The sequence below is a fragment of the Orcinus orca genome, chromosome 13 (genome assembly GCF_937001465.1).
Source record: "Orcinus orca chromosome 13, mOrcOrc1.1, whole genome shotgun sequence".
Lineage (NCBI taxonomy): Eukaryota > Metazoa > Chordata > Mammalia > Artiodactyla > Delphinidae > Orcinus > Orcinus orca.
Window position 1 is genome coordinate 32,269,501 of NC_064571.1, and position 10,778 is coordinate 32,280,278.

At 39.2% G+C, this 10,778-nt stretch overlaps 1 protein-coding gene across 2 annotated transcripts; it reads left to right on the forward strand.

Moving 5' to 3' along the window:
- Window positions 1-957: 957 nt before the first annotated feature.
- Window positions 958-10,560, forward strand: SNRPG (small nuclear ribonucleoprotein polypeptide G). Of its 2 annotated transcripts, none has more exons than XM_033400444.2 (3): window positions 958-982; window positions 5,088-5,212; window positions 9,939-10,560. In XM_033400444.2, coding segments are annotated over exons 1-3 (177 nt in total). In that variant the 5' UTR covers window positions 958-981; the 3' UTR covers window positions 9,990-10,560. The 2 variants fall into 2 exon arrangements, with proteins under 2 accessions (XP_033256335.1, XP_049551692.1); XM_049695735.1 differs by lacking the exon at window positions 958-982 and adding an exon at window positions 3,715-4,194.
- The last annotated feature ends 218 nt before the right edge of the window (window positions 10,561-10,778 follow it).

Genomic DNA, 10,778 nt, shown 5'->3' on the forward strand with positions numbered 1-10,778 from the left:
CCTCGTATTAGAGATCATTTGTGTGCTGCACTTCACGTTTTATACAATGTACGATAAGTGGGGGTTTGGAGGTATTGTTAACAAGCATTGCAGGACCGACCATGGGGAATACACTTCTGGGCTCTAGATTCAAAGTCTTGGAAATTGAGGCCCAATCACCCTCTCTTATGGTGCAGAGGTCACTCACTAACTGAGCTGTTACCAGAACCCTAGACTTAGCATGACATTCTCCTGTGGGAGTATAGGCAAACCTCCGAGATACTGCAGGTTCTGTTGGAGACCACCACAGTGAAGCAAATGTCTCAATAAAGCAAGTCACACATGAATTATTTGGTATGATCACAGATCACCATAACAAATGCGATGAAAAAGTTTTAAATACTGTAAGAATTACCAAAATGACACAGAGACACCAAGTGAACAAATGCTGTTGGAAAAAGAAAAAATGGCACCAAGAGATTTGTTAGACTCAGGGTTGCCACAAACCTTCCTTCTGTTTAAAACGCTGTATCTGCAAAGCACAACAAAGGGCAGCGCAATACATGGACATATCCCCACACATGCAAAGAAATATTAGGGGCCCACTCCTCTAGAGCGTATTTTCATTTGGTACGTATGAATAAGATACATGTTGCAACCCACAGAGACAGGGCATTAACCAGGTTCCTTCCGAAGCTAGAGGCGCACCCCGATTTTACAGACGGGAAAGAACGGGGCTCCCCAAGGTCCCATCCCTCCGTCCTGGCCAATCGCTGGCGGCGCAACCGGAAGCTTGGGACTGATCGGCACTCTCAGGCCTTCCCTAAGTATCGCGAGGTGAAACGGGAAAGCGGACAATCAATTGGCTAACGGGATGAGTGACGTCAGACGCAAAGCGCCGGGCCTACTGTTGGAGCGAGAGCGACGGTTCGAGTTCTGTTTGGAGGCGTCTTTGAGCTCCTCGAGTAGACATGAGCAAAGCTCATCCTCCCGAGTTGAAGAAGTAAGTATGTGTGAGGGCCGTGCCGAAATGGCAGCTTATTTGTGTGCCTCGGGTTCCTTAGGTCCTCCGCCATTCCCGAGAGTGCGCCTGGCGTGCGTCTACTGGTCCGTGGCCGACGAGGTGCGGGCCCGTGTCCCGCGCTTCGGGGCCTAAGACCCGCTCAGACGTTAGCGTTTCGGCCCGGTGGGCAAGGTTACCAGAGGCAGCAAGGCGCCTCCGCCCGCCGAGTTGCATCCCAGGCCCGAGCTCCAGGCCCCGTCTCCCGCACGCTCTCGCTCGTTACTTGAACATTTCGAATGCTACCCTTTGTTGAACATCTTGAGTAGCATCATGTTCTAGATAAGGTGGCTGGAGAGTAATTCTGTAAGGAACTAAGGAGATGGGTGGAATGGAAGTGTTTGATAGTATCTGAGGAATCAAAAGCCGCCTTAATCTTAGGGTGTGTTTGTAGCTGTTTCTTTGAGCTTTAACTTAGAAATCACATTCCTTTTTCTTGTTTTCTTGTTCTTAGGTTAAACTTGAGTGTCGTGTGATATCTTGCTCTGTTAACAGAGCTGTGTGAGAATATTCATTTTTTCTAATTAGAGAAGGCTAGGTTGTTTGGGGGGCGGGGGTGGGGTTTGAACCCAGTAAAGTCAACTCAAAGTAGGATATTCCTACTTTAGATAAGGCCCATTTTAAAGTTTTAGCGTCCTCAAACACTCTTGGTTGAACTTAGCATGGGCCATGTTTCCTAAGTAACTTCTCTGTCTTGTTCAGTTGGATAGCACAAAGGATGGAAAATTGGTCCAAGGATCAGTTTGTGAGGCAGCCAGCCATCTGGTCTGCCATGTGTACAGTTCATTTATTATCAGCCCCATAAAGAAGTCAGGCTTAAGGAAAAGTTCATATTTAATGATTTTACACTTAAATGCACATTTGTATTGAAGCCATCTTTTGTGCAAAAACTCGTGTGTATTTTAGTTGGATCTGTTATAAATTTAAGACAATTATTAAATAAGCCTAACATTAAGAAAAAAAATTATTGCTGTGAAAATGCTTATCCAAGTTATCCTTTTATTGGTGAGCTGGTAAAATCTTACATGTCCTCTGGCTTCATCAGGAACTGGTGAAATGGTAATTATTTTTTAACAGAAGGACCATTCTCTATTTGTAAGGTTTCCTTTTTGATTCTTAAGACATTATTTGAGAATTTCAGAGGATGAAACTAGTTTTAATACCTTTCTCTTCTTATCTCTAGATTTCATGAATTGTGAAATCCTGGCAGGTCTGCCTCCAAAATGACTTAATTTTTTTCTTCCTTTAATTTCTTACAAATAACCATCTTTTACACTTTTATACCATCCTCCTGGTTTAGCATAACTCAGTGGTTCTTAACTGAGGGGATGGGAGTCTGGTTCTATCAGCATCTAGTAGGAAGAGGCCAGGGTTGCTGCTAAAACTTTCTACAATGCACTGGATATCATGCAACAACAGAATTATCGGGCCCCAGATTTCAGTATGCTGAGGTTGAGATACCCTGGCCTAACCAAATTCTTAGTCCTGCTCTTAAAAGTCAATGCCAGGGACTTCCCTGGTGGCGCAGTGGTTAAGAATCCACCTGCCAATGCAGAGGACACAGGTTCGAGCCCTCGCCCGGGAAGATCCCACATGCCTGGGGCAACTAAGCCCATGTGCCACAACTACTGAGCCTGCGTGCCACAACTGCTGAAGCCCACGTGCCTAGAGCCTGTGCTCCACAACAAGAGAAGCCACCGCAATGAGAAGCCCCTGCACCGCAACGAAGAGTAGGCCCCACTCACCCCAACTAGAGAGAGCCCGCTCACAGCAACAAAGACCCAATACAGCCAAAAATAATTAATTAATTAATTAATTAATTTTAAAAAAAAGTCAATGCCAGAGTAGTCTTTTTTTTTTCTTCCAGTTTTTTTGAGATATAATTGACATACAGCACTGTGTAAGTTTAAGGTGTATAGCATAATGATTTGGCTTACACGTGCCACAGTAGTCTTGCCATTGGCTGGTTCTGTTGCAATAACTTATTGCTGTATACATAACAAAGTCCAGATTTCTTGACCCAACATTCAAGCTCCTCCATCAGAAATCCAGGCACCAAATATTACACACACTAACATTTGAGTGCTGTGTTCTCCAGCCAAACTGAACCATTTGATTTTGCTCAAACTTTTTCACTGCTGTGACTTTGGAAATTTTACGTAACCTTTCTGAGCCTCAGTTACCCATCTATTAAATGCTGATACTTATTATTAATTTGTATGTATGTAATTTATAAAAGCCATCATAGGATTAAATAAGCTCATGTGTGTTATATTTGTTTTATATAACATATCCTATTAAAATAGATTATTTTATATATCATACTATATCTTTTTATTTGTAAAAACCTATCTTCTTATACCTTCCGTCAGCCCCTTTCTCTCATTTATCTTTGAATTCTCCCATGATTTATATTAAAATTGAATGAAATTTCATATTTTTTAGCCTATAACTGGAAGAGGTAAAAACTGGTTTGACTACATGTCTTCATATTCTCATACTACCCTGCTGAGATGGAATTTTCTTGTTTAATTCAGATTATTTAAAACTTCAAAATATGCATTTATTTTGCTAAAGCATAATTATGTGTTGAAGACTATCCTGAACACTTAAGATTGATGTTTAATATTAAATAAAACAACACTACGTATTGTCTCCAATATAAAATAAAATAAAATACCTATTGGATTGGGTATAGTTTGATTACCTTCTGGTTTCTTCACAACTTTGTTTGGTTTTGGAAATAACTAAAAATATAACCAAATCTTTGTTTTTCTGTTACGGTTGTAAAATCCTGTCATTGAAAGTTAGGTCAGTATTGAACAACAAGAATGGTTTGTAATTCACATCAGTATAAAGATGCAATTTAATGTACATTAATATATTGTAAATCCATTCCATTTTTGTTTATCTTCCCTTCCCAAATCACATTGCTCGGTTAGTATAAGTACTAACTGTGGTAGCCCATCACTCTCTCATCCTTTACCACAGTACAGTTTTTACTCTTTTAAATTTCATTATTCCTATTGTGTATATTTTAACAGATTATCCTGACTATACCTACTTTAGTGCTTACTTGTGCTTAAATTTTTTTAATTAGTTACATAATCTTTACCCCTTTTGCTTTTTCAGATTTATGGACAAGAAGTTATCATGTAAGTCTTTTTGGTTTTTTATTTTCGGGCCTTTTTTTTTAATATTAAATTCCTTTTTACATGTGCCTTGGCGGTATATAATGTTTGAAGGAGCAACATTATAAAAATTCAAAGCATACAGAACCTCTAATTCATATCCATTAATTAAGCAGGTTTATCAAAATTCTAACTAGACAGTTTTATTTACTTAATTTCTGATACTTAGGAAGTTTCACAGTACTTTAGACTCTTCATTATTTCATATAAGCCCTCTCTCACTTTGATAAAATTAACAGTATTTTCTATTTTCTATTTGAAAGCTTAACTTTTTTCCTTTAAACAAAGGACAGACAAGGACTAAAATCTAACCTGTACAGTACTCGAAGTATATAGGGGTTAAGACCATGGCTTTAGGGGCGAGCAGCCTTCAGTTTGAATTCCAGCTGTACCCCACAGTAACTGAATAATCTTGAACCAGTTATTTAAAAATGCTATACTTCAGTTCCTTCATAAAAAGTCAGGATAATTCTACTTCATAAGATTCTTACAAGTTTAAATGTGGAAGTAAATGTAAAATGTTTAGCCCAGTGCTTGGCATATAGTAAAGATAGTAGATTATACATCTCAAATACCTGGGTTTTATCTCACCTAGTTTTTTTAATTTATTTGGTTGCTCTGGGTCTTTAGTTGTGGTAGATGGGCTCCTTAGTTGCAGCAGGCGAACTCTTAGTTGTGGCATGCACGTGGGATCTGGTTTCCTGACCAGGGATCAAACCTGGGCCCCCTACATTGGGAGCGCAAAGTCTTAACCACTGTGCCACCAGGGAAATCCCGATCTCACCTAATTTTTAATGAATAGCTTAGTTGATAATTAATGGTCAGTTTTATTAAAATGTCTTTTTCCCTTTACACAGTGAAATTAAATGGTGGCAGACATGTCCAAGGAATATTGAGGGGATTTGATCCCTTTATGAATCTTGTGATAGATGAATGTGTGGAGATGGCAACTAGTGGGCAACAGAACAATATTGGAATGGTGGTAAGTAAAGACACAAGATTTCTCTTAAGAGATTTCATTTTTCTTTTGGAATAAGCATTAACGTCCCTTCTATCAAACTCTTGGGTTAGACTGAAGTTAGGCAAATTTCAGGCAAGATTAGACATTCCATCTCCCTTTTAGTTTAATTTAATGACAGTTATTCAATTGTGATAATATCCCAGTTACCTGTAGGTTAGATCCGAATCTTACACAGAACCCACTGAGGTCCTTAGACTTGAAATGGGTGTTAGAAATCATTTTTGAGCTTTATTCTATAATAGAGACACATACTTGTTCCTTCATTAGAGCAGTAGTTCTCAATCTTAGTTGTATTTTAGAATCAAATTAGTCTGGGATGCAGCCTAGAGTTTTTTAAAGTTCTCCAGATGAAATGGTACAGATGAACTTATTTGCAAAGCAGAAATAGAGACAAAGATGTAGAGAACAAATTTATGATTATGGGGGCCAGCAGGCAGGGGTGGTTTGGGAGATTGGGATTGACATAAAAAAAGCACTGTGTGTAAAATAGATAACTAATGAGAACCTACTGTATAGCACAGGGAACTCAATACTCTGTAATGGCCTCTATGGGAAAAGAATCTAAAAAGAGTGGATATATGTATACGTATAACAGATTCACTTTGCTGTACAGCAGAAACTAACACAATATTGTAAACCAACTATACTCCAATAAAAAATTTTTTTTAAAGTTCCCCAGGTGATTCTAATGTAAGGCAAAGATTAACCAGTGATTGAGAGCATTTACAATCAGTCATTGAGGAGTTTTTTTAAAAGCAAGCAAACAAAAATTATGCCTAGAGTCCACCTCAGAGCAATTGAAACTGTATCTCTAAGGGTGCTGCTCTCTTTTTTTGTTAAAAGATATTGTGTCATTTTAACGTGTAGTGAGGATTACTGCTTATCAAACTTTAACATGCCATGAATTCCCAGAAAATCTTGTTAAAATGCAGATCCTAATTCAGTAGGTATGGGATGGAACCTGAGATTTTGCATTTCTAACAAGTGCCCATTTGATGCAGATCTGCCAGGTCACAGATCACACTTTTGGGATTTAATTGTATATATAATTAACCTAGATTTTCTGGTTTATCACACTCAAAAAGTAATCAAGGTAAAAGTTGCAAGGGATACAATGACAGCCATTCACATGGAAGAAAACAGGAGGAAAACAGATGCTGACTTCTTAATCATAGGAGCAAACGTTTCTGCATTCAATAGGCCATAGTGGTATGACTACTGAAGAAGAGTTGTTGATGTTTGTCAACAAGACCCAGACTTTGAATTCCACTCTGCCCAACACAGGACAGTATACCCAGTAAGTGTTAAGTCTGAGTTACCTGGGCAAGGTGAATCAAAACAGACAACTTAGCTTTAGCAAATCATTGAGCATGTAGACCTCTAAGAGGTGGTAAGAGTTCCTAATCATTAGCCATGATTTTGCCTCACTTTTTAAAGTTTGAGCAGTAAAAGGGTATAATTTTTTAATCACCCTTTCCAAGGCTTGTGTTATTGCTTATTTCAAGTGTATTTCCATTACTGCATTTTGAAAAGCAAATCAGTAGTCAGGGTTAGAGAAACAACTTGGAATCTCTAGCTATGAGACTCCCCGCCCACCCCCACACGTTTCATGTAAACCTGCCTTCTTTCCAGGTACAGTCTCCTTGAGCTTCTGTTAAAAATGAATAAAAGTATGGGCAAATCATTAGCAGCAGTTTCTTATAAAACAGTTTTAAAATACCCCAAGATTTCCCCCTAGCCATTCCTTTTACAGATTAGGAAATCTTCATTCTAATAGAGGGTAGATTAGGATTTTGGTTCATATCTGAACAAATTTGCTAAAAAAGGATTCAAGAAGGAATTGACATCTAAAGTTCTTAACTTGGGAAGATAACTTTTTAGAGAATGTGTGGCACTTCTCGAAATTTTTATCAGAGAAGGAATTGAGCCTAGATCATGGATCTTTCTTGTAATTTTCTCCCTAAATTTTGATGGGCTTAATTTTCTTTACACGGAAATTGGTTAAAAGCAGTGTCCTCCCAAGTCATTCAAATAATGAGCACCTACTTACCGTGTTAGGCAGTCTGCTCCTCCTCCTATGATGGGGGTTGTGTGACTAAAAATTAAAGTCTTGTGTTAGTAGGTGCTAATTCTTGTGGCTGAGTTCACTTTGAAAATGAAATAATGATAATATATCAATTGTCTTTAAAAAAACAGTCTAAAGAAAATGGAAGGATGGCTTTTCTAAGGAAAAGAGGGGAAACCAGTTACAGTTTTGTTTTTTCACAAGTTGTTTGGCTAAGGAGACAGTTACGTTGGCGTCATTATTCCCTTGTCCAATCAGTGACCCATTGAGGCCATTGAAATTACTTAATAGTATTAAATTAAGAATAGTATTAAGAATGTGTGTATTCTGAAGGGGGTGGGGTAATTTGTTTGGGGGATCTGTCAGGTGGATAATTACATAATAGTGTCTCGACTAGCCTCTTATCTTTTGAGACATCCCCAGAGTAGTCAGTAGCATCAACTCTGTCTTATTTCCTAAAGATTCTACTCCACTCCAAGGTTCCCCTAAGAATGTAGTAAAAATTGTGTCTTTTATTGATGCTACATATTTCAGGTGATCAGGCTTTGTGCTTCTGTAGCTCCATATTATGTTTGTATTCTTTATTAGGCAGTTGTGCCCTTGCAAGAGACTTTAAAAGCCTGAGCAACACTTTGCCAAAACTTAGTATTGAAGCCCAACAAAGGAGCAATACGGAATTCGGGTTCCAGTTTGATTTGGAGAATGGGGCCTCGAGCACAGTGGGGAAAGAGGTAGAGCACTGCACAACAGAGGTGTTCACGACAAACCTTAACTGTGTATTATGTGAGAAGGCAAAGAAGTGTGTGATACCATTTTAGAAAATGTTGATGAAAGTAGTGGTTTTGTTTTTTAATGATGGCAAAAAGGAAAAGCCCACAGATCTGAAAATCTTAGTTACCTGAAATAACTTCTCTCCACTACCCTCCACGTCTAGGGAAAGTGTCAGAAAGGGACAAATTTAGGAGGGAGCTAGGAAAGAAGCCTACTTGTTTTTCATGCTTTTGTCAATGAGATGTGATGGTCATCATCTGTTGCACATAAGCCAGCAGTTTAAAACTCTTGAGAACTAGGTAATCATGTTGTTTAGCTTTCTTCTTTTCCTAACTTCTAAGAAGAGTAAGAGTCTGTAGTTTCCTTCAATCCCCATTGTCATTTTCAGGGCCTTGTTCTCTTTAATGCAGCTCTTTAATTCTTTGCCACCTTCTCACCATACTCATTGCTGTTTGTCTCTGCCAGGCTCCAAGACACTTGCCCACCTGTCACGTTCCTTTCCAGTCTGTCAGCTGCGGTAATCACGTGGAGGTTCATTTGTTTACTTAACAGTACTTACTGAACCTTGTGTGCCACAGCTTAGGCACTGGGGATGGTGCACCACGCAAAGTCCCTGCCTCATAGAAATGACACTGGAGTGAGGAAGATAGTAACTAATAGTGTATGTAATAAATAAAGCGAGTAGAATGAGAGGAGAAAAGAACCAGTTACAGCGATAGTAAACAATAGTGTATGTAGTGAATAACGCAAGTAGAATGAGAGGAGAAAAGAACAAGTTACAGCTATTTTTACACCACCTGCCTACAAGCATAGCTCCACTTTGATCTTACTCAGAATGCCTCCATTTCTAATAAATCGTTCCACATCCCTCATCCCACTCCTGTCCATTTCACCTCTCCAGCTGTACTTGAACTGATCTGTGATTGCATTGCCTACAGTCCACCAGGCGCTCCTTGTTTTCATAGTCCCCTTCCAGTTTGACTTATTTTTCTATCCCTCCTTACCAGCCATTACCAGCCATTTCACCTATGCTGTCATGAGTATCCTGGCTTATCTTTTATAGAATGGCTACTATATCAGGCACTGTGCCCCTGGGGCCTTTTCTTTATAACTTTTCTTCCTGCCTCTAAGTCTCCCCCACCCCCATTCTCTTATATACGCTTTTGCCAAAACATTCCCCCAGCTCTGAAACTGTCACTGGTTCATTGTTGGTTTCATGATGCTTTCCAAACACTTTTAAGATTGGTGTTTGAGGCCTTTTAAGATGAGGTGCGAACTGTCTTTGTTTACCACTTCCTTCCATAACCGTTTACTTTATTCAGATTAGATTTTTCCTTATCCCCTTACACTTTTTCATCTCAGTTCTGTCTAGAATTTCCTATCTTCCTGTCAAAATTGTACCCAATTTTCAAGACCCAGCTAAAATGTCATCTTCAGAAATCCTCCTTTTTCCAGCTTTCATCCTGGTTTGTTCCCTCAATGATCTTATACCCCTAAACTGATTGATGTATTCTACTGTACCTATTTTTCCCACTAACTTATGGATCCCTTAGGTGCAGGGATGGGCATGTTCATCTGAGTCCTGCAGTTTAAGTGAAATGGGTCATTGGAGACTGGTCTCAAAAAGGTACTTGTTAGCCTTCGATCTAGATGTGCATCTCATTATGAAGGGCTTAGTGGCTTCATGTCATTACAAGACTGGAATTATTTTGTGTTCCTGTGACCAGGAAAAAAGCCTCACAAACTACCGAAAAACCATTAATGATTTGATGAAATCAAATCATTTTAATCATCATTGATATGTCTGTTAAATGAATTGTGTTCTTTTCAAATTCATTTTCTCTTTCTTAGGTAATACGAGGAAATAGTATCATCATGTTAGAAGCTTTGGAACGAGTATGAACAATGGCTGTCTTCACCAGAGAAATCAACTGCTTCCACATGTCCTCTCTCCACATTTTACTACGATGAAAATTGGGTCGTGTACATTTTCTTACTGAACTTTTTTGTTAAATAAACTTCTGTAATAGTCAAAAATGCTTTCTCAGCTGTTCTGAACATAGAAGATTTGCTCTTATTCTGATTTTTTTCTATCATGACCTGTTCCTGGTTGTGACTGATTTGTTCACGGGTGGTGTTTTTTGTTTTTTCTGTTTGGGGGGCGGGTTTTGGCCATGCTGGGTCTTCGTAGTTGCGTGCAGGCTTTCTCTAGTTGCAGTGAGCGGGGGCTATTCTTTGTTGCAGTGCACGGGCTTCTCATTATGGTGGCTTCTCTCGTTGCAGAGCACAGGCTCTAGACGCTCAGGCTTCAGCAGTTGTGGCGCACGGGCTTAGCTCTACAGCATGTGCGATCTTCCTGGACCGGGGATCAAACCCCCGTCCCCTGCATTAGCAGGCGGATGCTCATCCACTAGAATTCCCTGAGGTTTTTAATGCATTAAAATACAAGAATCTTATTAAATATGAAACATTGGCAAGGATGCCCATTTTCTGTATCTTTTACCACTGAACAGAGATAAAGAAGCTGCAAGCCTGAGTGGGTTTCTTCTGAAACATTAACTGGAATTTTCAAAGTTCTTGCCATAACTTTGACAAACTCTGACTTTTTCACATACTTTTACATACCAAGTACGGTTTTGCTCAAACAACACAGGTTTGAATTGTGCAGGCCCACTTCTATACAGATTTTTT

What these genes read in the sequence shown, in the direction of transcription:
- SNRPG (XM_049695735.1), top strand. An exon ending in AGAACAATATTGGAATGGTG is followed by an intron (nt 5,213 to 9,938) that starts GTAAGTAAAGAC and finishes TCTCTTTCTTAG; the next exon opens with GTAATACGAGGAAATAGTAT.